Source organism: Pipistrellus kuhlii, unplaced genomic scaffold (assembly GCF_014108245.1).
Source record: "Pipistrellus kuhlii isolate mPipKuh1 unplaced genomic scaffold, mPipKuh1.p scaffold_m20_p_39, whole genome shotgun sequence".
Taxonomy (NCBI): domain Eukaryota; kingdom Metazoa; phylum Chordata; class Mammalia; order Chiroptera; family Vespertilionidae; genus Pipistrellus; species Pipistrellus kuhlii.
In genome coordinates, this window is record NW_023425539.1 from 21,920 (window position 1) to 46,664 (window position 24,745).

The 24,745-nt window shown below is 39.1% G+C and overlaps 1 protein-coding gene across 1 annotated transcript; it reads right to left on the reverse strand.

Moving 5' to 3' along the window:
• Window positions 1-3,206: 3,206 nt before the first annotated feature.
• Window positions 3,207-18,415, reverse strand: ASPA (aspartoacylase). Its single transcript, XM_036408578.2, has 6 exons — window positions 18,022-18,415; window positions 14,227-14,422; window positions 12,474-12,567; window positions 10,598-10,705; window positions 5,870-5,979; window positions 3,207-3,964 (listed from the first exon to the last, which is right to left on the reverse strand). Exons 1-6 carry the CDS (start codon window positions 18,252-18,254, stop codon window positions 3,767-3,769), a joined length of 939 nt encoding a protein of 312 aa, XP_036264471.1. The 5' UTR covers window positions 18,255-18,415; the 3' UTR covers window positions 3,207-3,766.
• Between the last annotated feature and the right edge of the window lie 6,330 nt (window positions 18,416-24,745).

Consider the following 24,745-nt stretch of genomic DNA (forward strand, 5'->3'; position numbering starts at 1 on the left):
AATAGTCAGAAAGTGACTGAGAAAGAAAAGAAGGCAAAGAGAAGGCATAGACAGGGGATGTAATAGGAAGACTTCTCAGTAGAGAAGGGATGTTTGAGCACACTCAGTTATTCAATTAAACTATTTGGCACTTATTAGGTTGCACACACCAAAAAAAAAAAAAAAAAAAAAAAAAAAAAAAAAAAAAAAAAAAAAAAAAAAAAAAAAGACACTGGTTATATCCTTGAGATGGGATGGAAGCAGAGAGAAGAAAGAAACAGGACTAGAAGGCTTTATGGATGAAATGAGTTGAGTTGCTATTTATTTATTTATTTATTTATTTATTATGTTAATCCTCACCCCAGGGCATTTTCCCATTGATTTTTAGAGAGAGTGGAAGGGAGGGGGAAAGACAAAGAGTGATCAAGAGGAAGAGAGAGAGAGAGAGAGAGAGAGAGAGAGAGAGAGAGAGAGAGAGAGAGAGAGAGAGAGAGACATCAATTGGTTGCTTCCCACATGCACCCTGGGGATCAAGCCTGCACCCGAGGTACATAACTTTGACTGGAATCCAACTCAAGACCCTTCCGTCCACAGATCAACACTCTATCCACTGAGTCAAACCGGCTAGGGTGAATTGAGTTGCATTTTCAAGGAAAAATAAGAATTAGCTAGAGTGAGGTCTGAGGGGGTGAGGGGGGAGGGAGGGATGGAGAAAGGAGGAAGAAAATTCGAGGTGCAAGGACCATCTTCTGTGAAGGAATAAGAAATCGCTGACACAAAGCCGACTGGAACAGAGAGGACCTGAAGGGAGATGAGTCTAGAGAGATAGTGGGGGAAGGAGGAGCTGATCATAAAGGGCCTTTTGTGTTAGATATTTGAACTTGAATAATTTATTAATCTGTGCTAGGCACTGTGCTAAGTGCTTATATGCATTAGCTCACTTATTCTTCACAATGATCCTATGAGAGGGACATTGATATTATGATTATCCCCATTTGATAAATGAGAAAACCAAGTCTGCAGGCTTAGAAATAAAACCAAAATACACTAAAACTAAAGTGGCTAAAGCCAAACAGCAATGTGTAATAGATTTAAAAAAAAATCACACTTAATTAGAAACTCTGAAGACTATAGGCTTTGAGTCAGAGAAAATTAGACTTGCTAGAAATAATCAATACAAAAACTGAAACCACAGTGGCTTACACCGAACCTTGCAATTTTTAACATTAAAAGTCCTTAATTTATTTCATTAACGCTGTTACGCCCAGACTTCGTGATCCCCAAGGACCACCAGGGAGCCGAGTCTGATACAATAAACAAAAGAGCCTTTTCCATGCTAGCATGGGCTCTGTCCCACTCACGCCGGCAGCATGGCGGAAGAGAAAGCGAATTTCGCCCGTCCAGGGGTTTTACTTCAGTTGGTGACGATGTCACTGCCTCGGCTAACCCTGATTAGGCTGGGTCCAGTTACAAAATGGAGGATAACTCCGCCCTGCTCCACAGTGGAGTCAGGAGCTCATCCTTGCCCCGCCCTGCCCTCTCAAATGCAAACAAACAAAACATTGAAATCTGTAAAGAATTTTTGTGAGTTTATTTGAGCCAAACTGTCGTCATATGCAGGGAAGTAGAACCTCAAAGAATTGAGATAATGCTCTGCAGAAAATGGCAGGTTACATTGCAATCAAAGGAGGGACTTAGATGGGTTACATGAAATCCATTGGTGATAGGTTAAGAAGGTGGGATAAAGCAAAGCAGGGCAGGGGAACCCTGGGATTGGATAAAAAGTAAAATGATGGACACATACTTAGGTGAGTTCAGGGACAATTAACATGATAATGAAGGAATTTGTGGCATCTGTTCTGGCGCCCAGCACATTAGGTTGTGCCCCAAGGGGTCCAGAAAAAGGGAAGTTACAAGTTACCCAGACATTTCAAGGGTATGTTATCATATATGCAAAAAGACAGGCTCAGGTAAGGTAAAGGTTGATCTTGTCAGTGAAGATATCTGCCTAGGACGGAACTACTCACCATAACTGCTTTTAAATTAAAGTTTAATTTCAGAACATCCTTTGTAGTTACTTTAGGTCTCTGAGTTTGCAAGACAGCCATGCAGGCCTCCCCTGAGCTTGTCAGTTCAGCATGTGGCCCCTTTTATCCACACTTTCCTTTTAAAATCTTTTTTGTTGTAAGTATTACATATGTCCCTCTTTCTACCCATTGATCCTCTCTAGTTCACACTCCCTCCAATCTCCCCCTCCCTGCCCCAGGCCTTTACCACCCTATTGTCTGTGTCCATGGGTTATGCATACAATGAGCTTGTAAAATTTATAAGTAACTAGAATTTGATGGAAGAATAAGGTATACTTGCTAAAATTTACATCTGGAAAAAAACTGACCCAGGAAAATTGGACTCAGGCAAAAAACACAAAGGAACATTCACAGTGGGAAAGGAAGCTTGGCAAAACTTGGTATGTACAAAAACTGATAGGTAAGTTGAAGTTTTACTAAAGAATTCAGAAGGAAAAGAGTTTATTCCAATGAAAAGGATTTTGTTAAAGTGCAAAGATAAATGTGGAAAAAAATTTAAAGTTTTTGCTCTATTCCATTATGTATGTAATGAAATTGGCTTAATGGAATTTGATCTGAAAGAATGAAAATGATTATGTATATATGCTCCACATAATGTTAGTATGATTTTGGTAAATACCTTGGAAACCATAAACATGGGTTCTGTGGTGTCCAAATCTTGGGCTAACAATGTTCTTTACTTGGCTGCTGTGACTTAGGGCAGAGAGAGGGGAGGCTCCTGGAGGGGCTGGAGAGGAAGGAGGCAGAATTCCAGCCGGAAGATCTCTGAAGAGAAGAATCATGGGAGGTGAGGGGTGTGGGCACTTAGGATGAGGACGATTTCTGGAAAGAATGCATTTAAGAACCAGAGACTTGGGTCTGGGCACATTTCCACTGGTGTCCACGCTTCTCCGCTGTTTCTGTCTTTACTGCCCACGCTGTGGGGACCCAGAGCCTTTTCCTCATATGTTGGTTGCAAATGAGGGCCAGTGCATTCTTTCAAAAGAAGGGACAGCTGTGAGGAATTGGCCTCTCCCGACTCTCCCCAATTGGGAAGAACCTTAGCTTCTCAAGAAGGAGGCTCTCAGCTCCCTGAGGTCAGTGCAGAACCAGTGGACAGGCCTGAGCAGCGACGCTTTGTGAAGGTTACTGTGTGTGGACAAAGGGCGTTCAGAGAATTTTATTTATTCATAATGTCTCCTTTACAATTAGCCCTCATTTCTCATTCACATTTAATCTTCAAAAGAGCATTTAAAAATCTCTTAATGGTATCACAACTAAAGTTCATTCAAATATGGAAAATTTAAAAACTGTAAGTCTGCATCATTGGTTTTTAGTAGCATTATACATTACTTGAAAATATACATTTAATTGTATGCTTTTTGTATATAGTATCTATTTCAACTTAAAAAATTGAATTTAAAAACTTCATTAAAAATGTTAAACAATTGAAGTATAATGTATAAAAAGCTTTACCAAAATAAAAAATATACTTCTTTGAATAAGCTATGTACACAATATGCTACCTATAAAAGATATCCATTAATTAATTTATTCATTCATTCGAGAATCTGCCCAAATACCCACTTTGTGCAAGGCTCCGGAGAGGTGCCAGGGATATGAATAAGGCACATTAAATCCAGCAGAACTCTGCCCTTTGGGGCTTACAGACTAGTGGAGCTTCTCAAGATACTGCCTACCAAGCGAACCAGAAGTGATGTCTAATGTAAAGAGGAGCGAACACTTTTTGCCTTGAGTGTTAGTATAGTTGTCTTGGCAAAAGCTTCTTTCTTTTCATAATATGCGGCCTCATTTACAAACGTCGGGTACACAATACAGTCTCCACCTAATGGAACTGTCTTCCCATCAAGAGTTAAAAACACAGGATCCTCAGGGCGCAGCGGTTTCCAGTCTTGATCCTTTCAGGGAACAAAATACATAAATTACATTTGGTTTCTCTCCTACTTTAAACATTTTTGTGTGAGGCTGTAGACAACTGAAACATTTAGCACTGGATTCTGTCAAAAGAGATACTTGAGAGATATGTTGAGACTAAACAGACTGAGTAATAATTTGGCAGCAGTTTTAAGAGTTTCCCTTTTAATATTTATAACAGAGTTTGCCTTGAATGTTGCCAAAAAGATTTGTGATTTGTTATATTAAAAGGCAAATCTCAATGCACGTCTCCCTCAGGGTATAGTCTACCTCTTGTTGGCTGAAGTTAAATTATGTTCAGCAAAATTTAGAAACTATCCATTAAGAGCCTTCTGCGTGTAAGACATTCTACTGTTGGGAACAGAAATGTGAGCAAGGCCGGGAGCCTGTCTGTGGGGTCCGATGAGAGACGGGGGTGGGGGGGTTGGGGGGGTGGGGGGTGGGTGGCGCGGCCTGGGAAGAGTTGAAGGCAAGGTGGATGCCTACATTATGATAGCATAGGAGTTAACTGAAAGGTCCCATATCGGCAGTTTGGAACTTAAATACCACTGTTGTCACGCCATAGGAAGCTGAGAGCAGATCTTCTCAAACACTGATGTGATTGAGATTCACGCAGGGATTTTGTTAAAGCGCAAATTCAGATCCTATAGGTCTGGGGAGGGCCTGAGAGTCAGCATTTCTAACATTTCCCAGCAGTGGCAGCAGCAGCACTGAGTGTCGGCTAGAAAAGCAGAATTCCATTCTCCACTCACACCCATTCAGTCAAGATCTTCACGTTAACAAATGCCCCAGAGTCACAGGCTCAGCATTCAAGTTTGAGAGGTGCTGCCTGAGAGGAATTTCCTCAACCCGGGCTGCAGGTGGTCATTACCTGGGGCGCTTACAAACAGAGGAATAGAGCTACTGGACCCATCCCAGATATGTCAAATCAGAGTTTCATAATTTTAAAAAAAATTTACATACAGAAAAACGCATTCATTTTTGTGTATAGTTCTGTTATACAGTTAGACATGAGCAGAGCAAGGATGATGGGCCAGGTATAGAACCTCACCAGGGCAGAAAGCCCCGGATGCTTAGCAAGGGGCAAAACTGGGAAAACAGGGACCTTGCCTCCTGGATAACCTTTTTCTTTCCTAGCATATCACTGGCCATGTCTTTAGACTCCTTGACCTTTCCCTCCATAAGGATAACATCTAGGCCTCCGTTGTATTTCAGCTCCAGGCCCAGAAAAGCAGCAAAACCAGACAAGTGATTCTGTGACTGCATCAGGACCAGCTACATTGACTAATGACCCCCTGCCCTGGCTCCGGCCAATCAGTGGAGACCAAGACCTTGAAAGGACACACCTGGAAAGCTGATGAATATTCTATTGAGACTCTCCCCTGAGACCTCCCCTAAGATTCCCACCTGCAAGAGAAAGATAAATACTTTCAACACAAAGGACCCAGTGCCAGCTGTCCCCCAGGAGAACATTCCAGCACCATTCCCCTTTCCCCCTTCCCTCTGAAGGACACCAGGAGACTTGCAACCAGGAGAGCAGCTCTTGTCTGACCACCCCTCCTAACCTCATTAGTCTCTTAGAGCATCTGGTTTTCTTTATCTTAACCTATACTTTAGACTTTAGAATATCTAGACTGTGAATGTCACAAGAATATAGACCATGTTCAATGATGTATCCTACAGCCAGCACAGGATGCACTCAGTAAATATTTATCACATGAAGGTATGCACATCTTGCTTACACTGCACTGTATTTGAGAATACAACAAAGGAGCCAACATACATAAAATACTTTATGATCTATAAAACTCTACTCACTGGGACGGGGGTTGGGTGGGGTGGGAAAAGGACTCATATTTTGAGTATTTTAAAGAAACAGTAAATGTTACCTGCAGATTAGGGTGGATAATAGCAGCAATTTCTCCATTTTCATTTCTGGGATAATCAACTTTCTCCATTATTTTATAGACTTCAATAGCACAAGGAGGAAATTCTTTCCCTATGGCAAAAACAAAATGTATAAAATGGCAACTGAGAAAAGGAAGTTCATTCTTTAAGGGAAGAACAATAACCAAAAAGTGAAGACATATTGTTGCAGATTGAATGTCAAATTTAATTGGAGAAAAAGAGGACAGTCACAGGGAGCACACCATGTCAGCTGAGGATGTTCATAAACAACATGAAGCCAAAAGATATTCTCGAATTATTCCTATTAACACACTGTTCACAAGTACACCGATGGACAGTGGAAGAACGCACCTTAAAAAGCCAGTGTGAGAGAAAAGAGCCTGGGGCTGACAGTCAGAACCCCAGGACTCTAATCTCCTCACTGTGTAACCCTGAGCAAGAGGCTTAACTTCTGGAGTCTTGAGTTCTTTACCTGTCAAAGGAAGGTCTGAACCAGCTGGTCATGGAGCTCCCATCCAGCTCTGACATTCTATGCCTGCATATGCTCAGGAGACTTGTAGCAGGTTAGGTGACTTCAGCATCATGCTCCTTCTCTTAACTAAGTACATTAACCGCTGGACAGATCTTGGGATGCAGGCAGTCTGATGCCAGTGGAGTTCAACTTCCTAAGATGTAGCAACATGAAGCAACCCAATGCCCAGAAACTTGAAAAAGGAGTTTACATGCACCAGGCAATGTCTGAGCAAACAGGATGAACTTTCATTAAATGTAGGGCCCACAGTGTGCTATGGTTGCAACTTAAAGGAAAATCTTCCTTTTCCCTTAGAGCAGAAAGTACAGCCAAGTTGGAAGGTGGATATCCTGTGGTCACTTCTGTATCAGTTAGATTTGGCTGCTTAACACACTATCCCAAAACTTAGTGGCGTAGAACCATGATCCTTTAATTTATCTCATGATTCTGTGGGTTGGTTGGGCGGCTCCTCTTATTTAGGCTGGCTTGGCTGATTTCTAATTGGCTTGCTCATACATTTGAGATGAGCTGGCAGATTAGCTGGAGGCTAGGTGATCTAAGATGGCCTTACTCTCATGTCTGGCATTTGACAGGTGTCAGCTGGAGCTACAGAACTATTGGCTAGGGTGTCAGAGTCCTTTACTTCACAGCTTCCCATTATCCAGAAAGATAGGGTAGACGATTCCCATATGTCAGTATGGGGTTCCCAAGGGCAGCAAGAGAGCAAGCCCCAAGGTGCAAGTCTTTTTTAAGCCTCTTTTGTGACACAAAATAAGTCACGTGGCCAAACCAAACTCAGGGGGTTAGAGAAATTGACTCCATTTCTTGGTAGAAGGATTTAAAACATCACATTGCAAGGGCATAGATGCAGGGAAGGAAATAATTTGTGGCCATTTTTACAATCTACCAAACCTGTCAAGGTGAAGATGGAAATTTATCAGATGTCACCTTTTTAAACCAGAAGGTCCATTGGGAGGGAAGGAAAAAGAGGTAGGACACCAAGGAGCATGTTTGTTGCTACTTAGAATCTCAGAGTTAGAAGGAGCCTCGAATGCCTGACTTCACTGATGCTTGGGTATTCACATCTTTCTGGCCAAGTGTGGGCCATTCCACTGTTGGTCAGCATTGTTAATTGGAAATTTCTGTCTCCAGTTAACTTGATCTCACTGATTCTATTCTTCCCTCTGAGTCACAGAAAACATGCCTAACTGCTCTCCAATAAAGCACTTCTGAAACTCTAAAGTAGAATTACCCTTAAGCGTTCTTTTGGCCAGTCTCAGTATTCTGAGTTATATCAATTACCAACCACATGTGGCAGGTCCATGAGGATATATGTGAAGGTACTTTGTAAACTGAAGTTCTATGTGCACCTGAGGGATTACTTTTATCATGGTTTTCACACTTTTCAACATTCTCAACTCTCTCCTTGGCTAACCTCTACTTTATAGACGTTCCTCCTGAAATAGGACTCACAATTTATTCACAATTCTCCAGGTGCTGTTTAGCCAAGGCAAAAAAAGAGGCCATCACTGCCCTCATCCTGGGATTTTTTAAAAAACATAAAGGCAAAACTTTGTTCCTGATGTATTTAACCTAAAACATTTGGTTTAGACAATTGTTAAAGATTGTCAGGATTTTTTGGATCCACCTTCTGAACATGTTTTCCTGCAGGCTTCCTGCCACCTATCACTCATATATTAATAAAGGCATGTCTCATCCAAGTCACTGATAATAATGTTGAGTAGCACAGAGCCAAGGATGGAGCTTTTCTGCACATTTCCAGAGACTTTTCTCCAGGTGGTTATGGTCAGCATTCTTTGGATAATGCTGCTTTTCCACTCTAGGTGAATCCACTGAGATTGATAGTCTAAATTAATAATGGCTTAAAATGTTCAAATCACAGGACCCGTTGCTTAAAAGAAATGTTACAGGTTAAGAGCAATAGAACAGATAGAACTGCTCTGATTAAAGGACAGGGATTTGTCTGTCTTGGAGCTACTAAGACAACTAACTACTAGATCCCCACCCCTCTGATAGGAATCTATGGATTATGATTTGAAAACCATGTTTTTCTGCTCAGGTTTGTGGTCTTCTACTCAGGGCATCACTTCTTAGCATTCTATATTCCCACACTTGCTATTTGAAGGTGTGAATAAGTGGTGACCTTTCCAATAGCGGGCCTATTATACCATACAGAAACCATCCTCAGACAAAGGTGGCGACAAGCTGATTTTCAGTCTTTATGACTTTGGAGTCAAAGGATTCCCAAGCACAGAAAAAAATGCCTGTGACTGCAGTAAGGTGCAATAAGGTGACCTTAAAGAATTATATTCTCCATAGACACTGAACTATCCGTCAGCTTTGTCAACTATAGTGACTCATTCCTCAACAACAATTTGAATTCAGCCTGTTGGAATAATTATTTCCATAGGATGTCTTTTTTATTTTATTTTTATTTTAAAAAATTAAAGTAAACTTATTCTAACAATAATTAAATAGACTACTTGTTTTTGCTGTAGTTTTAGATTTACTGAATATATGAATAGATAGTACATAAAATTTCATATATCTACCAATTAAATTACTTCTTTATATATATATATTTATTGATTTGAGAGAGGAAGGGAGAGGGAGAGAGAAAGAAATGCTGATGACGACAGAGAATCATTGATAGGCTTTCTCCTGTACACCCCACATTGGGGATCAAGCCTACAACCCCTGGTTTATAGGTTGATGCTCAACCACTTAGTCACACCAGCTGGTCTTATTTCTTTTTTCTTTTTTAAAAATATATTTTATTGATTTTTTACAGAGAGGGAGAGGGATAGAGAGCTAGAAACATTGATGAGAGAGAAACATCGACCAGCTGCCTCTTGCACACCCCCCATCGGGGATGTGCCCGCAACCAAGGTACATGCCCTTGACAGGAATCGAAACTGGGACCCTTCAGTCTGCAGACTGACGCTCTACCACTGAGCCAAACTGGTTTCGGCTGGTCTTATTTCTTAATTACAATGCATAATTCTTATTGAAAACAATTAAAACAAATTTAACCTGTTTTTCCTCTTCTCTTCCTCAATAATCACAGTTTGATGTGTTTTCTTCAAAGACTTTTCCTGAACATCCACACATATATGTATACATATTGTAGCAAGTGTTTATTCTTATTCTTATTCTTATTCTTATTCTTATTATTTTAAATATATTTTATTGATTTTGTACATAGAGGAAGGGAGAGAGATAGTTAGAAACATCGATGAGAGAGAGTCATCTATCAGCTGCCTCTTGCACACCCCCTACTGGGGATATGCCCGCAACCAAGGTACATGCCCTTGACGGGAATTGAACCTGGGACCTTTCGGTCCCCAAGCCGACGCTCTATCCATTGAGCCAAACCAGTTTCGGCAAGTGTTTATTATTATTGTTATTATTTTGGGGAAATTGGTATACTGCATGTTTTGGTCTGCAACTTGCTTTCTTTAATTAACAATGTATTTTGAAGCTCCTTCCATGGTAGTTTGACTGTTTACCAACTGGTGAATATTCAGGCTGTTTTGTTGGCACAAGCAAAGCTATGGTAGCCACCTTTGTATATGACATATTGGGTGTGCATGTGTCTGTTTCTTTGAGATGCAGAATTGCTTCGTCGTAGAATTTGTGCATTTTCAAAAGTGGGTACTGTAAAATTATTCTTTAGCATGTCTTTCCCATCCTCCTTTCCTACACCCTTACCAACACAATACTACCAGGTTTTAATATTTTCCTACTCTAATGGGAGAAAATATTTTCTCATTTTAATTTTCATTTCTCTAATTACTAGGAATATTGGATGTCTGTTCATATGCTCTTTAGATATTTATATTTCTTAGTATATCATTGTGTTTTGGGTTTTTTTAATGGGGTTAATAGGAAAATTAGGAGAGCCTTAATTGGTAGTGGCTTTTCTTGAATGTGTCTATTCTGGTCATTGAGGAATGGCTGAAGAGAATGAAACTTTTAAAAATCACCTAATATCCTGAGAATGGCAAATTTGACCTAGGCTACAATTGCTATTTCAGCGTTTAGTAATGAAGTTAGCATGTGTGCTCATCTCATCTCCGTTTTCTGATATATTTATACACACACACACACACACACACACACACACACACAAACAAACACACACGTTAACAATTAACAACTCTTGTTTACTACTTACCTTCATTGAAATTATGTATAAAATCAAGAGCATATTTAATCATTTTTCTCATTTGATCCAAAATATCAGCTCTCAAAACCCCTTGAGGCTGGGGACCAACTTCTATGCCTAGGTACAGAATGGGAGATAGTCACATTTATGTATTAGAGTATGAAATTAAACATTTTAAGATATCAAGATATAGAATTCCAATCATGAAAAATTGGTACAAAGTTAGGCCATGTAGCACCATGAAAAATTATTTGAGACATAATGTTGGGCAAAAAGTAAAGCAGAACACTTACACGTTCAAGTTCTATGCAAAGTGAATGAAGACTGGGAGAGAACATGAAAAAAATCAGAGTTATGTTACAGTTGCAAGATCTTAGGGTCTTTTTTTCTTTAAATTTCATTCAATATTGCCAAAATTAAAAAAACATCATAATAAAGTCAAAGGGATGGGAAAATATATACTGCAATATAAAAAGCTGCCAAACATATTAGTAGATATGTATTCTCGCTAAGAGCAGCATTGCCCCACAGACATCATACACCAAGATTGCTCTTTCAGCGGTTGTGAAACATGCTATATTTGGTGTCACAGAGAAACAAGTTTTCTATCCCTTATTGTTAAGCATTGATTTGTTTCAAATAATTACCTAGACTTGGATATTTAGCTTGCTCCAACTGATTCTTTAATTATGCACCAAAAGTATCACTTATTAAGTAAGCAAAATTTGCTTACATTGTTTGACAACTTTTGTTAAATTATATACTATAGGTTTGTGCACAGCTAGGGTCCCTAGGTCTGGCCAGCAATCAGGGATGATTGGGGCCTTCTGGCTGCTAGGCTGGGGCCTCCCTTCCCCAGCTGCTGACAGGGGCCTTCTTTCATTTCACATGGCCCCCTGGTGGGCAGCACATGTCATAGCAAGTAATAGAACTCCTGGTCAAACTCCCACAGGGACACTTTGCATATTAGTCTTTTAATATGTATAGATTTTTATTTATTTCAGAAAAAAAGGGTGAGGGAAAGAGATAGAAACATCAATGATGAGAAAGAATCATTGACTGGCTACCTCCTGAATACCCCATACTGGGGATTGAGCCAGCAACCCAGGCATATGCCCTTGACTGGAATCAAACCTGCGATTCTTTAGTCCACAGGCCACCGCTCTATCCACTGAGCCAAACCAGCTAGGGCGACAACTTGTTTTGAAATTAAATTGCTCTTGGTAAGACTGTGACAGCAATTTTAATGATTATAGTATAATCTGCCAATAATTATGCTAATAGGGCATTTAAGAAGGAGAATAGAATATTGAAAAAAGAGACTCTTTATGTGAGACGGTTATGAGAGTGCTTGCTTGCATGCTGGAAGTTCTGAAAAGTAAGATGAGTTCACAGCCCAGTAACTGATAGGGCGAACATGTGAATGGATAATAGTTTATGGGACACTCTACTGCAAAGAAGGGGCTAAGTGGGATGCTGGGAGAAGATTTTCCATGGATCTTTTGTGTTTCTGTCCATCTTACCAGCAAATCGATGATTGCCGTGGTTCCAAATTATTTTTCAAAAATATTTGTATAGTGAACAGTATTGAAAAATAGGAATGATGTCTTCCTTGGAGCAAAAGGCAGGCGTGTTTATTGTACATTATAAAAGACTCAAGATCTCCCAGCTTATTGTTTCCTTTATGAAATGCAGAAAGTTGCTCAGTGAAATTGAGGAGTTATTTTATATAGTTTGAACCTGCCCAGAGTGAGTTTGCTTACTACTTGACAATTATAATTGACTATTATAAGTCATAGTGATGAGCTAAGGTAGCTGTAAATATTTTTAAAAAAGAATTTTCTCAGAGTTTCGTGTAGGACATACAATACAAAGTATGACTTACCAACAGGATACTTGGCTATAGAACGAGTGGTTGCATATTTAAGGGAAGGATGCTCAATAAGATAAATGTAGCAGGGTAACGGAGCCAAAGAGGTCTGAAATGAATTGAAAACATCTTTCTCATTATGTCAAGACAATACGTTTTGTTCTCTTTGCTGCTAGAGAGTCAATAATGCCTTCAATATATTGTATTTTACTATTGTATATCAACTAAAATTAGTAAGTCAGCTTTATAAAACACACTCTTAAATCCAATGTTGTTCTTAAAACTTTGAAAACATAAATAAACTACATATAAATTGAATGATGCATGGTTTCCTGGGTAAAATGTACATTAAATTCTCAAGAACCATGCTTAAAGAATATGAAGTAAATTTTCTTTCCGAATGGATTTGGTTGTTTCTTTTTTAAAATAAGTGGTTACACTTTCTGTTTAGCTTAGTAATGCTCTTAAAGAATTTTGTTTCTGCCTGACAGGTTTGGCTCAGTGGATAGAGCATCGGCCTGCAGACTGAAAGGTCTCAGGTTTGATTCCGGTCAAGGGCATGTACCTTGATTGCGAGCACATCCCAAATACGGGGTGTGCAGGAGGCAGCTGATTAATGTTTCTCTCTCATTGATGTCTCTAACTCTCTATACCTTTCCCTTCCTCTCTGTAAAAAATCAATAAAATATTAAAATACATTTTTAAAAAAGAATTTTGTTTCTAACACTATAGTCCAGGTCTCTGAATGAGAATTCAAGATAGGCCTCTCAAATTTGATAACAATGTCAGCTATGCTGCTCCCATACCCAGCAAACAAAGCATTCAGCTTTTCTTCAATGAGCAATGAAGAATAGCTACATTATGTTCTCCGACTAGAACTACCTAGTTATTGTCAAAAACTCAAAGGAAACAAAAATAATAATTAATATCTACTGTCTTCCAGACATTAGGCTAAATGATTTAAATACTTTATCTCATTTAAGGTTTTTAACAGTCATATAAGTAAATGTTACTAAGTCAACTTTATCAAATGAGGAAAGCAATGTATCTTGTCCAAGGTTAGTGAGTGAGAAAGCCAGGGTTTGAACCCAGGTTCTCCTGGGTACATGAGACAAACTCTTTCCATTAAATCATACCAGCTCTCTGGAAAGAAGGAAAGGTATTTATTACACAATAATAAGCATACAGATGATTATTTGTATTTTTGCTTGGTTGTTATTTCCTAGCAATTTTTCTCTAGCTACATGCACTGTATTGCTAAATTTTTCATCTTGTAGATTTCTGAGCCTTAAAATGATTAGCTATATGAAATACTGAAAGATCAGATGTATGCTGGGGCATCTGAATCAAGTGGAGAGAAGGACAGACTAAAGAGAGATAATATTTTTATCGTTGGTCTATAGTCAACATTAAATGACTATTTCTGCAGCTTCCTAAAACTATAATTGAACTACTTCCACGACACCATTTTAAAGTTTGGTATTAATTTTACCAAATATCATTTGATTTGACAGCTGTCTGGATAAAAGATTTATAATTTTATAGATATGAGAATCTATAAATGTTTTATTATTCACTGTATTTATTATATGATTCATTTCCTCTCCCTTTTCTGCTTGTCACCACAACCTCCATTCTGGTGCTCCTCCCACTTCCCCATCTTTCTTAGACCCACGCTCCTGACACTTTTCTGGTTGTTTTATATCTATAATTGATTTAAAAGTACAGGTCTTATGCTAACTTAAAAAATTAGTAACATTGACATTACCTTAATGTAATGAAACATCTGAATTAAAAAGTCATTCCTGGAATCTTCAAGAATAAGAGTGCACCCCATATTAGAAGTAGTATTGTGAAGGTCAAAAATAACATCATAAGAATCTTCACTGTCTTTTGGACCAAATAAGTGATTTATTTCTTGAGCCCTTCTCACTTCATATGGCAAATCCTCTGACATATTTTTGCTGTTATTAGCAAAAAGAAAAAGATTAAAAATATCTGTGGCTGATATAACACAAATATACAATAAGAACACAGTGTATAAGGAACCAGTTGCCAAACTTTAATATGAAAAACCTGTGAGGGAAGTGCAAACTTATTTGAAAACTTTACTAATGAAAAATTACAATTTTTTCTTCGTTTGTTTCTATGTACTGTTGCATTGGCATGATTACAAATAATATTTCATTTATGTGGCTGTCAAAGGAAGAACATTTCAAACAGAATTTACCACTTGACTTCAACTCAAACAAAATTTATTCATTGATCTAATCAACAATTTCTTAGTAGTTATGTCCACCGAGATATTCTGGGCCTAGTCTAGGGGTGAGGAACTTTTTTCTGCCAAGGGCCATTTGGATATTTATAATGTCATTTGCAGACCATACAAAATTATCTACTTAAAAATTAGCCTGCTCTATTTGGTTTGACATTTAGTTACTTCACCCCTAAGGCCTTGGCAGGGCCAGACCAAATGATTTCCCGGGCCTTATCAGCCCACAGGCCGGATGTTCTCCATCCCTGAGATAGACAATCAAATGCAATTATTTTTGTCCTATAGCTAATTCCAGTGCATAAAAATAGTTAAATTTAGATAAAGTTCACATTCTTAATTGAGGTCTGGGAACTACTAATGATCCAGGGATAAATTTTACAGACAAGTTTGTAAACCCTGAGAAAATGCAAAACTTTTGCAAGTATATGCATATTTTTTTCTAGGATAAAGCTTAATAGTTTTTATTGAATTCTGGAATGAGTCTCTACCTGTCTCCTTCTCCCTTCCAGCAATGGTTTGGATACATTTTTTTTCTTACTATACATGATGATGATTTAAATTTATTTTCCCGCATTAAACCAACCATTTATCTATAATTCCATCTATATATTTCTATTTCCTGACTATTTTTGCTACTATCTTGCATGTGGATAATTCCTGCTTGGAATGCAGTCAAGAAGGTGGAGCATCTGTGTTTTGGTTAGAAAGCAAAAACTTTGAGGACAAAAGGGCAAGCTAAAGGATGGTGCAGTGGAAGATGGGAAGAACTTGTGGCATTTATGATATAATTGAGCTATTGCATCTCTGGATTTATTATTTGTGAAAAAGAAAATCTTATTTATTTAAGCCAGTGTCTTTATGTTTCTGTTGTATATAACCAAACATAGTTCCTAATGAATATATACAGAGTACAGATGATGTGTTGTGGAATTGTGTACCTAAAATCTGCATAATTTGTTAACCAGTGTCATCCCAATAAATTAAATAAAAAGAAAAAATATGACAAAAAGTTAATTTATGTCCTGGTTGGCATGGCTCAGTGGTTTAAGCAATGGCCTGAATACCAGGGGGTCGTGGCTTTGATTCTGGTCAAGGGCACATACCTGGGTTATAGGTCTGATCCCTGTTCCTGGCCAGGGGGCCAGTCACATTGATGTTTCTCTCTCTTCTATCTCTCTTTCCCCTCCCTTACACTCTTTCTAGAAATCAAAGAAAAATAAATACCCTTGGGTGAGGATTTTAAAAAGTTAGCTCATGAAACATCTCTATTAGATGCTCTCATTCTCACCTGATTTGCTTCTAATTCTCCCACCCAGTTGCTCAGAGTCAATTTTGAAGTTTTACGCCTCGTGCCTGGAGGTCTGGTCCTCAGGAAGAGTCCCAAAGGAGGAAGCTGAAAGAATAGGCAGAGGAAGATACTAAAGGGTGCAGCACCCTAACTGCTACTGAAATCTATCCTGGGTAAGAGATTTGTGAAGAATTTTCCATAGGGGAGAGACATAAGATTTGCATGTTAGGATGATTCCATGGCAGGAAGGATTGGAGTAGACCAGATGCAGGAAGATTCTTCAGGAAGCTCCTCCGACTGCCCACAGAACACATAAACTAAGGTAGTGAAAATGCAGAGGAAGATGACATAATTGGGAAAACTTAGTGATCCACTAGACATGGAGGGGTGAGGAATGAGGAAGGTTCTAAGATGATTTTCTTTTTCTAAAAAAAAAAATCTTTATTGATTTCAGAGAGGAAGGAAGAGGAAAAGAGATAGAAACACCAATGATAACAGAGAATCATTGATTGGCTGCCTCCTACACATCCCTGTATATCAAGCCCACAACCTAGGCATGTGCCCTTGACAATCCTGGGACCCTCAGTCTGCAGGCTGACACTCTATTTACTGAGCCAAACCAGATAGGGCCTGAGATGATTTTCGTAGAGGATTTGGTGGGTAATGGTGATATCACTGAGATGGAGAACACAGGAAAAGTAACTAATTTGAGAGAGGAAGGACAGGAGAAGGTAATCAATTTATGCATCTCATAAATGTCCATAACCACACTGAGAGAATTGTCTAGCCTCTGAATGGTGTTAAAATGTAAGAAGTAGAAGGCAAATTTAATTTAAAAGACTGCTCTCACTGAAATGCATACTACTGAGCGCTCCTAAGAAAACCCATCCTAGTTCATTTAAGAGTTATTGGGAAGTTAACATGAGTTATACTTCAACAAATTCTTACTTATAATACGAGTCAGTTAACAGCTATTTCAGTGAACAGATAAACTTTAATTATATTGACAAAACCTCATTCATGAAGATAAAGCATTTTTGAAGTTAAAATTTATGCTAGTAAAAATAGGATTGGATATACAAAGTATGACTGATGTCTAACTGCCCTGGAAAAAAAAATCTATTCCATAAAATCAGGCATATTTGTACTAAAATTAGTAACCAACTTTTGATCTGAGGTGAGGTTATACTTAAGTAACCCTCTAAACTCAAATGACCATTTATTAGAAAATGAGTACATAAAGCAGTGCTATGTTAGTTGTTCCTGCCTCATCTTATATCTTAGCTACTCATCTATGAACATGGCTTTGTACTTCCACAGTACCTGGCACAGTGAAAAGTAGGTATTTAATAATATTTTTAGACAAATGAAAGAAGTGATAAAAAGAAAATACTTAGGAACCTACATATCTACAATAGTAGCTATAATAATGTAAACAGAGGCAAAAATAACTAATCAAAACATACCTGGAGTGTTATGGTTGAACACTTTCATTAAATGTTAAACAAAACATAACATTTTTCTTAACTAGAACTTTATATACTATCATAAAAGTAGTTCCATGAAAACATAGTAGTGAATCACTTAGAAAGCTAACAAGTACATAAGTACCCGAGTACAGTGACCAAATACTAATTTAATGCAAAAGACTATTAATTCTGGTCTTTTAAAGATAGATTTAAAAGTAGAACATTTGTTATTTATCTCAGTCTGTACAGAATACATTTAAAAATACATTTAGCAATGCTAAAGTGAAGTATAGTCTGATGCTTAAAAAAGTTTATGAAAGAGCATGTGAATGCCCAGTTTAGAGAAATAAATAATTCATAATAAAGTGCAATTAAAGTGAAAATGATCTTATTCACAGTAGCCACTATATGAATAGACATGAATAGCACACAAATATGTTTTCTCCCACATATAACCACTTTTCACATACACATACACACACACACACACACACACACACACACACATGCATTCACAATATGTAGTCTTACCCAAGATTTCCAGGGTCAAAAACTCGATTCAGGTCACAGTCAATATATCTGGTACACTTCTTCACGGCTCTTGGGTTGGTGATAAATGGTTTTACCTCCAGCCCTGTTCTCTGAATCTCAGCGCCATGATCTAGCCAGTGCTTGACCAGAAATACTCCTGTTAGCTCATTCCCATGAGTTCCTCCAAAGATAGCAACCTTTTTTATGGGATCTTTAACAACATGGTAAGTCATTTTTTCAAGTAATTTTTGTCTGATTTCTGCAATTCAGGAGAAAGAAGAGCAAAGAAAACTTACTTTCTTAAGAAACGTTTAGAAATCTAAACCTAAATGAGACTTTTACCAAAGGGCAAAGTGCAGAGTTCTCTTGAGTGGAGTGTATTTTAATATTCTGTTGCAAGTGTGAGCCCTGTTTATTATAGGGCACTCCCTTTGTTAGCCCTGCCCTTTACCATATTTGGATCAAAATATGCAGAGATCAACTGGAGTTACAGCTGTTTACTTTAACTTCTAACTCCCTCAAATGGTTGGTAGATCTAAATGCAGTGATAAATCAGTATCTCACAATAAGACAAAAATTGTGTTTTCTCTAGAATGCCATCTATTGATAATGGTGCTTTCATGACCATGTGTAGTAATAAAAAGTTTATACTTTTCTAAATATAAAAATATAATATGCATATTATTATTCAATATTTATAATTTATACTTGTGTTTAAAAAGATTTCTTCTCTGAAATGAGTTCAGGTACACCTCCTCATCTGAGAGCATTTGAATCTTAGCTCTACAAAAGTTCCAAAGGCAGATCCTCAGAGACCTCCCCTGGACCTGCATCATTTCTTTCAGAATTCTTTTTTATCGTCAGACACACAAGAACCAAAGCAATGATCACTGAGACTTAAAAAGCTATTTTGAAACATGCCTTTAATTTATTTTTCATAAAGTTTTTGGTAATCCTCTGTCAACTTCTTTAGGAATTTTTCTCACTTTTTGGGCTCAATGCTCACTTTTTTTTTTTTTTTTTTTTTTTTCACAATGCTAAAGAAAAAGTAACTGTTAGTGATTTTCAAGTCTTTGTAATGCCTGAAAATGTCTTGGAGCATGCTATCTGTGCTAACCAGATTATATGAGTTTATGTAGATACAGTCAGCCCAATTTACTGGCAGCAGAGGCTCTCCACTGGGCTGTGTTACTCAAGAGAGAGTCTTATTAGGGGAGATTAGCCAGAACACTAAGATGGCTATATTCCTTTGGAGATATGATTCTGAACCAAATCTGATTAGATGTCATGCTCAGTCATCCAGAAAGTCAAATGTGATCAAGTACTGCAAACCCTGTGTGTACTACCGTGTTTCCCCGAAAATAAGACATCCGAAAATAAGACCTACTTACAGGTTTCCTTCTGAGTGAAATATAAGGCATCCCCTGAAAATAAGGTCCCCCTAGGCTAAACATGAGAGATTTGGTCCCCTGATTCTGAAAGAAATGGAGTCACAAGAAATTCACCAGGAAATTCAGGAATTGGATTGTTATGATGATGTTCCAGAAGATCATATGACTGTTGCCGAAGCAGGTTTGGCTCAGTGGTAGAGCATCGGTCTGTGGACTGAAAGGTCCCAGGTTCGATTCCAGTCAAGGGCATGTACCTTGGTTGCGGGCACATCCCCAGTGGGGGGTGTGCAAGAGGCAGCTGGTCAATGTTTCTCTCTCAGTGATATTTCTAGCTCTCTATCTCTCTCCCTTCCTCTCTGTAAAAAATCAATAAAATATATTTTAAAAAATCAATAAAATATATATTAAAAAAATAAGGTGATATGATTGTCATTGAATAAATAAGTAAATTATTGATACTGTAGGATTCACAGTTTGTCTGGTTTGTGTTGACAACTACCATACTACCGTACCGTATACAGGTAATAAATTTCCTTTATTTTCATTTAACAATAAGTGTGTACCGTATTCTTCTTCATGGAAAAATAAGATATTCCCTAAAAATAAGACCTAGCGCATCTTTGGGAGCAAAAATTAATATAAGACACTGTCTTATTTTCGGGGAAACAGGGTAGCAATGCCAGATTGTTTGCTAGGGGTGCAACAAGAGGAGTTCATTACTGCAGAGCAGTTTAATCTGTCATGTTTTCCTGAGTGTGTTATCTCAGTTTATTCACATATCCACTTTATAGTATGTGGTAGGTACTGACACCCCATTACAGGGTTAAAGGAAAGATGAGTTAAGCAACTTGATGAAGGTTCTTCAGCTGCCAGGAGAAAACCAAGCCTGGGACCCAGGTTTTGTGATTTTTAAGTTCAAGTTCAGTGTTTCTCCCAGAACAATAGGGTGCTTCCTGTTCATTTTGGCCTTCCCCAAAGTTCTAATTTTGCCCCTTTGGAATTCACATAAACAGTCACTACAGTGTGCCTCAGAAACAAACAAGCATACAAACAAAATACATGATAGAAATACAAAATGTGAAAACTTCAAAACATTTACTCAACCAATTGCTATGGTCTTTCTTTAAAAGATTATAATGTAGAGATAGTGAAAGCAAAATAGTGAAATCTAAATTTACATATTAAAGTGACTGGCCTACCCTAACTAAAAGCCCCTGTAGCTTTTGATTTTCTACCCACATCATTGCACATTTGAACACTTCAGTGTAGAGAGGCTGAAAACGGGCATAAATACAAACAGATGCTAGTCATCTTGTGTACTTTGGTTTTAAGAGCAGTAGCTATGGTGAATTATTAACACTTGCTTATATTTTGTTAGGATTTCTGATGATTTGTGGTTAGTGGTGTCCTTTGCCCTAGTTGTTCTGGAAGTGCTGCTTCAGTTATTCATAGCTGGCACAGATGACTCCTATTTCGAGATTCGTTTTATGGAATTTTAACAGATCAGCACTTTGAAGCCCATTTAACATTCAGAAGTAAAGTTTCCCTTACATACAAAATGAGTAACTTTTTTGATAGTTAATAAATTCCTGTAAATCTGTCCCATACTTACCTTGTTTATTGTTAGAGTCTGTCTTCTGTGGAAAGCTTTATTAGAGAAAAGGAGAGCATTTCCTTAGAGCTAGAGCAAGCGGCTTTTCATACTCTTATACCCAGTTAACTTCCGAAAGATTTTAACTCCCTGTTTCCCAAAGCACACTAAAATTTAGAGCCCCACAAAAACCACGTTAAAAAAAAATTAGTCTACCCCTAGCCGGTTTGGCTCAGTGTGTAGAGTTTCAGGTCACAGCCTGAAGGGTCCCGGGTTCGATTCCGGTCAAGGGCATGTACTTGGTTGCAGGCTTGATTCCCAGCCCTGGTCAGGGCACGTGCAGAAGTCAACCAGTCGATGTCTCTCTCTCATATCGATGTTTCTCTTTCTCTGTATTTCTCTCTTCCTTTCACTTTCTCTAAAAATCAGTGGGAAAATATCCTCTGGTGAGGATTTAAAAAAAAATAGTTTTTTGAAAGTTCAGAGAACTAATAGTATACAAAGTGGAACACTTTCTAGTTGTCACAACCTCACTATTAGGTTGAATATTTAATGTTTGAAGTAAAAAAAGAATAAGCCTAGTAACTTCCAGTGCTAAAATTATTTTGTGTGTGGATGGTGGTGGTGTCAGATTTATTGGTAAAATAATGTAGTTTAAAGCAAAGGGAGAATAAACTTTTTATAGTCATGGCTATTCAATAGATCAATGCCAGAAATTTTGTGGGAGTCAAATTTCAGGTGGGATTGTTTTCAAAATAGTATGATTGAGAGATAAAGAGGTTCTTTTCTCAATATTCTATATAACGTGTCTCATATATAATGTGGAAGTCTAGTAGTCACATAACCAAATTATTCTATTTTAATTTTCTTCTTCCCCTAGGGCAGTGGTCAGCAAACTCATTAGTCAACAGAGCCAAATATCAATAGCATAACAATTGACATTTCTTTTGAAAAATTGACAAATTTTTTAAACTTAAACTTTTTCAAATGCCACTTCTTCAAAATAGACTCACCCAGGCCGTGGTATTTTGTGGAAGAGCCACACTCAATGGGCCAAAGAGTCGCATATGGCTCGTGAGCCACAGTTTGCTGACCATGGCCCTAGAGTCAGTTGTCACCATCCTGAACAACTTTCTAGGTGGAAATAAATGATAGCCAGGACAAGATAGGGATAAGATAGGTAAGTTTGTAAGCTGCTATCAAAGATTCCACCTTGCTAATGTGTGTAATTCCTTACAGATATAGTACAGGATGTTGTTCATAGTGGGTTTATAGTTTTATTTTTTTTAATGTTTTACAAATGATTTTAGAGAGAGAGAGGAAGGGAGAGGGAGGGAGAAACATGGATGAGAGAAAAATATCCATTGGCTGCCTCCAGCATTCCCCCAACTAGTGATTAAGCCTAAAATTCAGGCATGTGCGCTGGCTGGGAACTGAACTGGCAACCTCTTGGTGCATGGGGTGATGCTCAACCAACTGTGCCACAGTGGCCAGGGCTACGGTTTTCTTTGTTTGTTTTTTGTTTTTGTTTTTTTAATGAGATCTCTATTTTGAGGGGGTTAGGTGGGTGTTGTGTGTATATGTATATATTATGTCTATATGTATGTATTATCAAGTTAAAATTGGCTTTCTACTCATTTATTTTTTTAAAGTCTCCTCTCTGGAACCATGATGAATAACAAGTCTTTTCAGACATTTTGTTTAAAATCTTTTTTTCCATATTAAATGAAGACTATTTCTTCAGACTTATTCTGAAGTTTAGCATTCAAGGTTCTTTATTAGCTGGTCTCAGTCTACCTCTAATCCTGTCTTCTCACATTCTCCTTTGTCAGACCTAATCTTCAAAGAAACCACTATTACTCTCATAGAGTCATAGTCCTAGACTTTTACTAACAACCTTCCCTCCATCTCTGTGCACCCTACACCTCCTCCTGTCACCCATTCCAGACTTCCAATGGTTGGAACGCATGGTAACAACAAAACATGGTCTTTGAACCCAGACAGAACAGAATGACTAGCCCTGGCCTATAAGTACTCAGTAAATGGCAGCTTGTCACTAAATAAGGGCTAATATTTATAGAGTATTTACTGTGTGCCAGGACTGCTCATTTTCTCGTTTAATACTTTGGGGGCAATTAAGTAAATATTGTATTGCTGGTTCACCCAGCAATTGTATCGTTGTAATCAATTATATTAATTTTCAATACAATGAAATTGTTAATGTTAAAATTAACATTAATTTTACATTTTATATTTTATATGAGACATATATTAATAATTCACCATAGCTTCTGCTCTTAAAACCAAAGTAACTACACAAGATGACTAGCATCTGTTTGTATTTATGCTCGTTTTCAGCCTCTCTACACTGAAGTGTTCAAATGTGCAATGATGTGGGTAGAAAATCAATAGGGTTGCAGGCTTGATTCCCAGCCCTGGTCAGGGCACGTGCAGAAGTCAAACAGTTGATGTCTCTCTCTCATATCGATGTTTCTCTTTCTCTGTATTTCTCTCTTCCTTTCACTTTTTCTAAAAATTAGTGGAAAAATATCCTCTGGTGAGGATGTCACCTAAACCCAGGCCTCAGCTCGCCCACCAGCCGAGCCTCCTGGCGGCCAGGCCCCTGATTGCTGTGACATAACCTCAGCCAGGCCAAGCAAGGCCCTGCGACTGGGTCCTCAGGCCTGCGATCTTAGAGTCATTCTCTTCTAGGCTCACGCGGTTGCCACCAGCATCTTCCAGACTGATGTCCAGAACCTGATGAAGAACACCCCTCCCCGCCCCCGGGGTGGGCAGGGGTAGGGCGACCAGACCTCGCCCACTATTCTGACAAATCTGGGGCAGAAACCGGCTAGGCATCTCACCGATGCCTAGAACAGAATCTTTTTTCCTTTGGGCGACAATACAGTCTGAACAGGTAGCGCCATCCCTGCACCTCGTACATGCACCTTGAGGACATAAGGGGCGGCGTGTCAACGTCATGGTTCCTGGGAGAGGGGGTATTTGTCCTCTTCAGCAGAAGGCCCTGCGCCATTGTGAGCGTGCCAACGTAGTGGCCTCTGCGCCTGCGCACGCGCGGAGCTGGGGGTGGAGGCAGATGGGAGGGCAGCGCGATCTGTGTGCGCCTGCGCAGATTGGAGGCCCTACAGGCGGCAGCGGGGTCTGAGTGCGCCTGCGCAGACTGGAGGCACTCCTGGCAGCGGGGTCTGAGTGCGCCTGCGCAGGGCTTGACTTCCCGCGCTTTTCAGGAGGTCTTCGCGACCGTTGATTGAGGCGACGGTTGACCAAGGCGGCGAGGTGGCGAGGCGGCGAGGCGGCGAGGCGGCGAACTCTGCGGGTGACAGTTGGGTCTGGTGATGGTGGGAGAGCCAAGAAGGGAAAGACTGTATTGTCGGTAGTTACCAAACCACCCCATTTCTTGGGTGAGGAGAGGGTGTTGGAAGAGAGCATGAGCCCTGACTGGAACCTCTCCCCCACGAGGGGTCCAACTAGGCCTCGTGGCCTCCCCCGGAGGCAGCGGGCTTGGGGGTGCTGTGTGTGTGGGCGCGCGCTCGGGTTCGTAGATGGAGCAAACGTTCTGCTTGCCCTCGGCGTCAGCCACATTAATGCCTCTGGAAGCTGGCGTGGGGCAACTCAGAGCCTGGCCCAGGGGCCGTGGTCCAGGGGGCGGATGCTGCACTTTTGTTTTGTTTGCGTGAAACTCACAAACGTGACAGCCGCCGTACCACCACTCCCCTCCCCA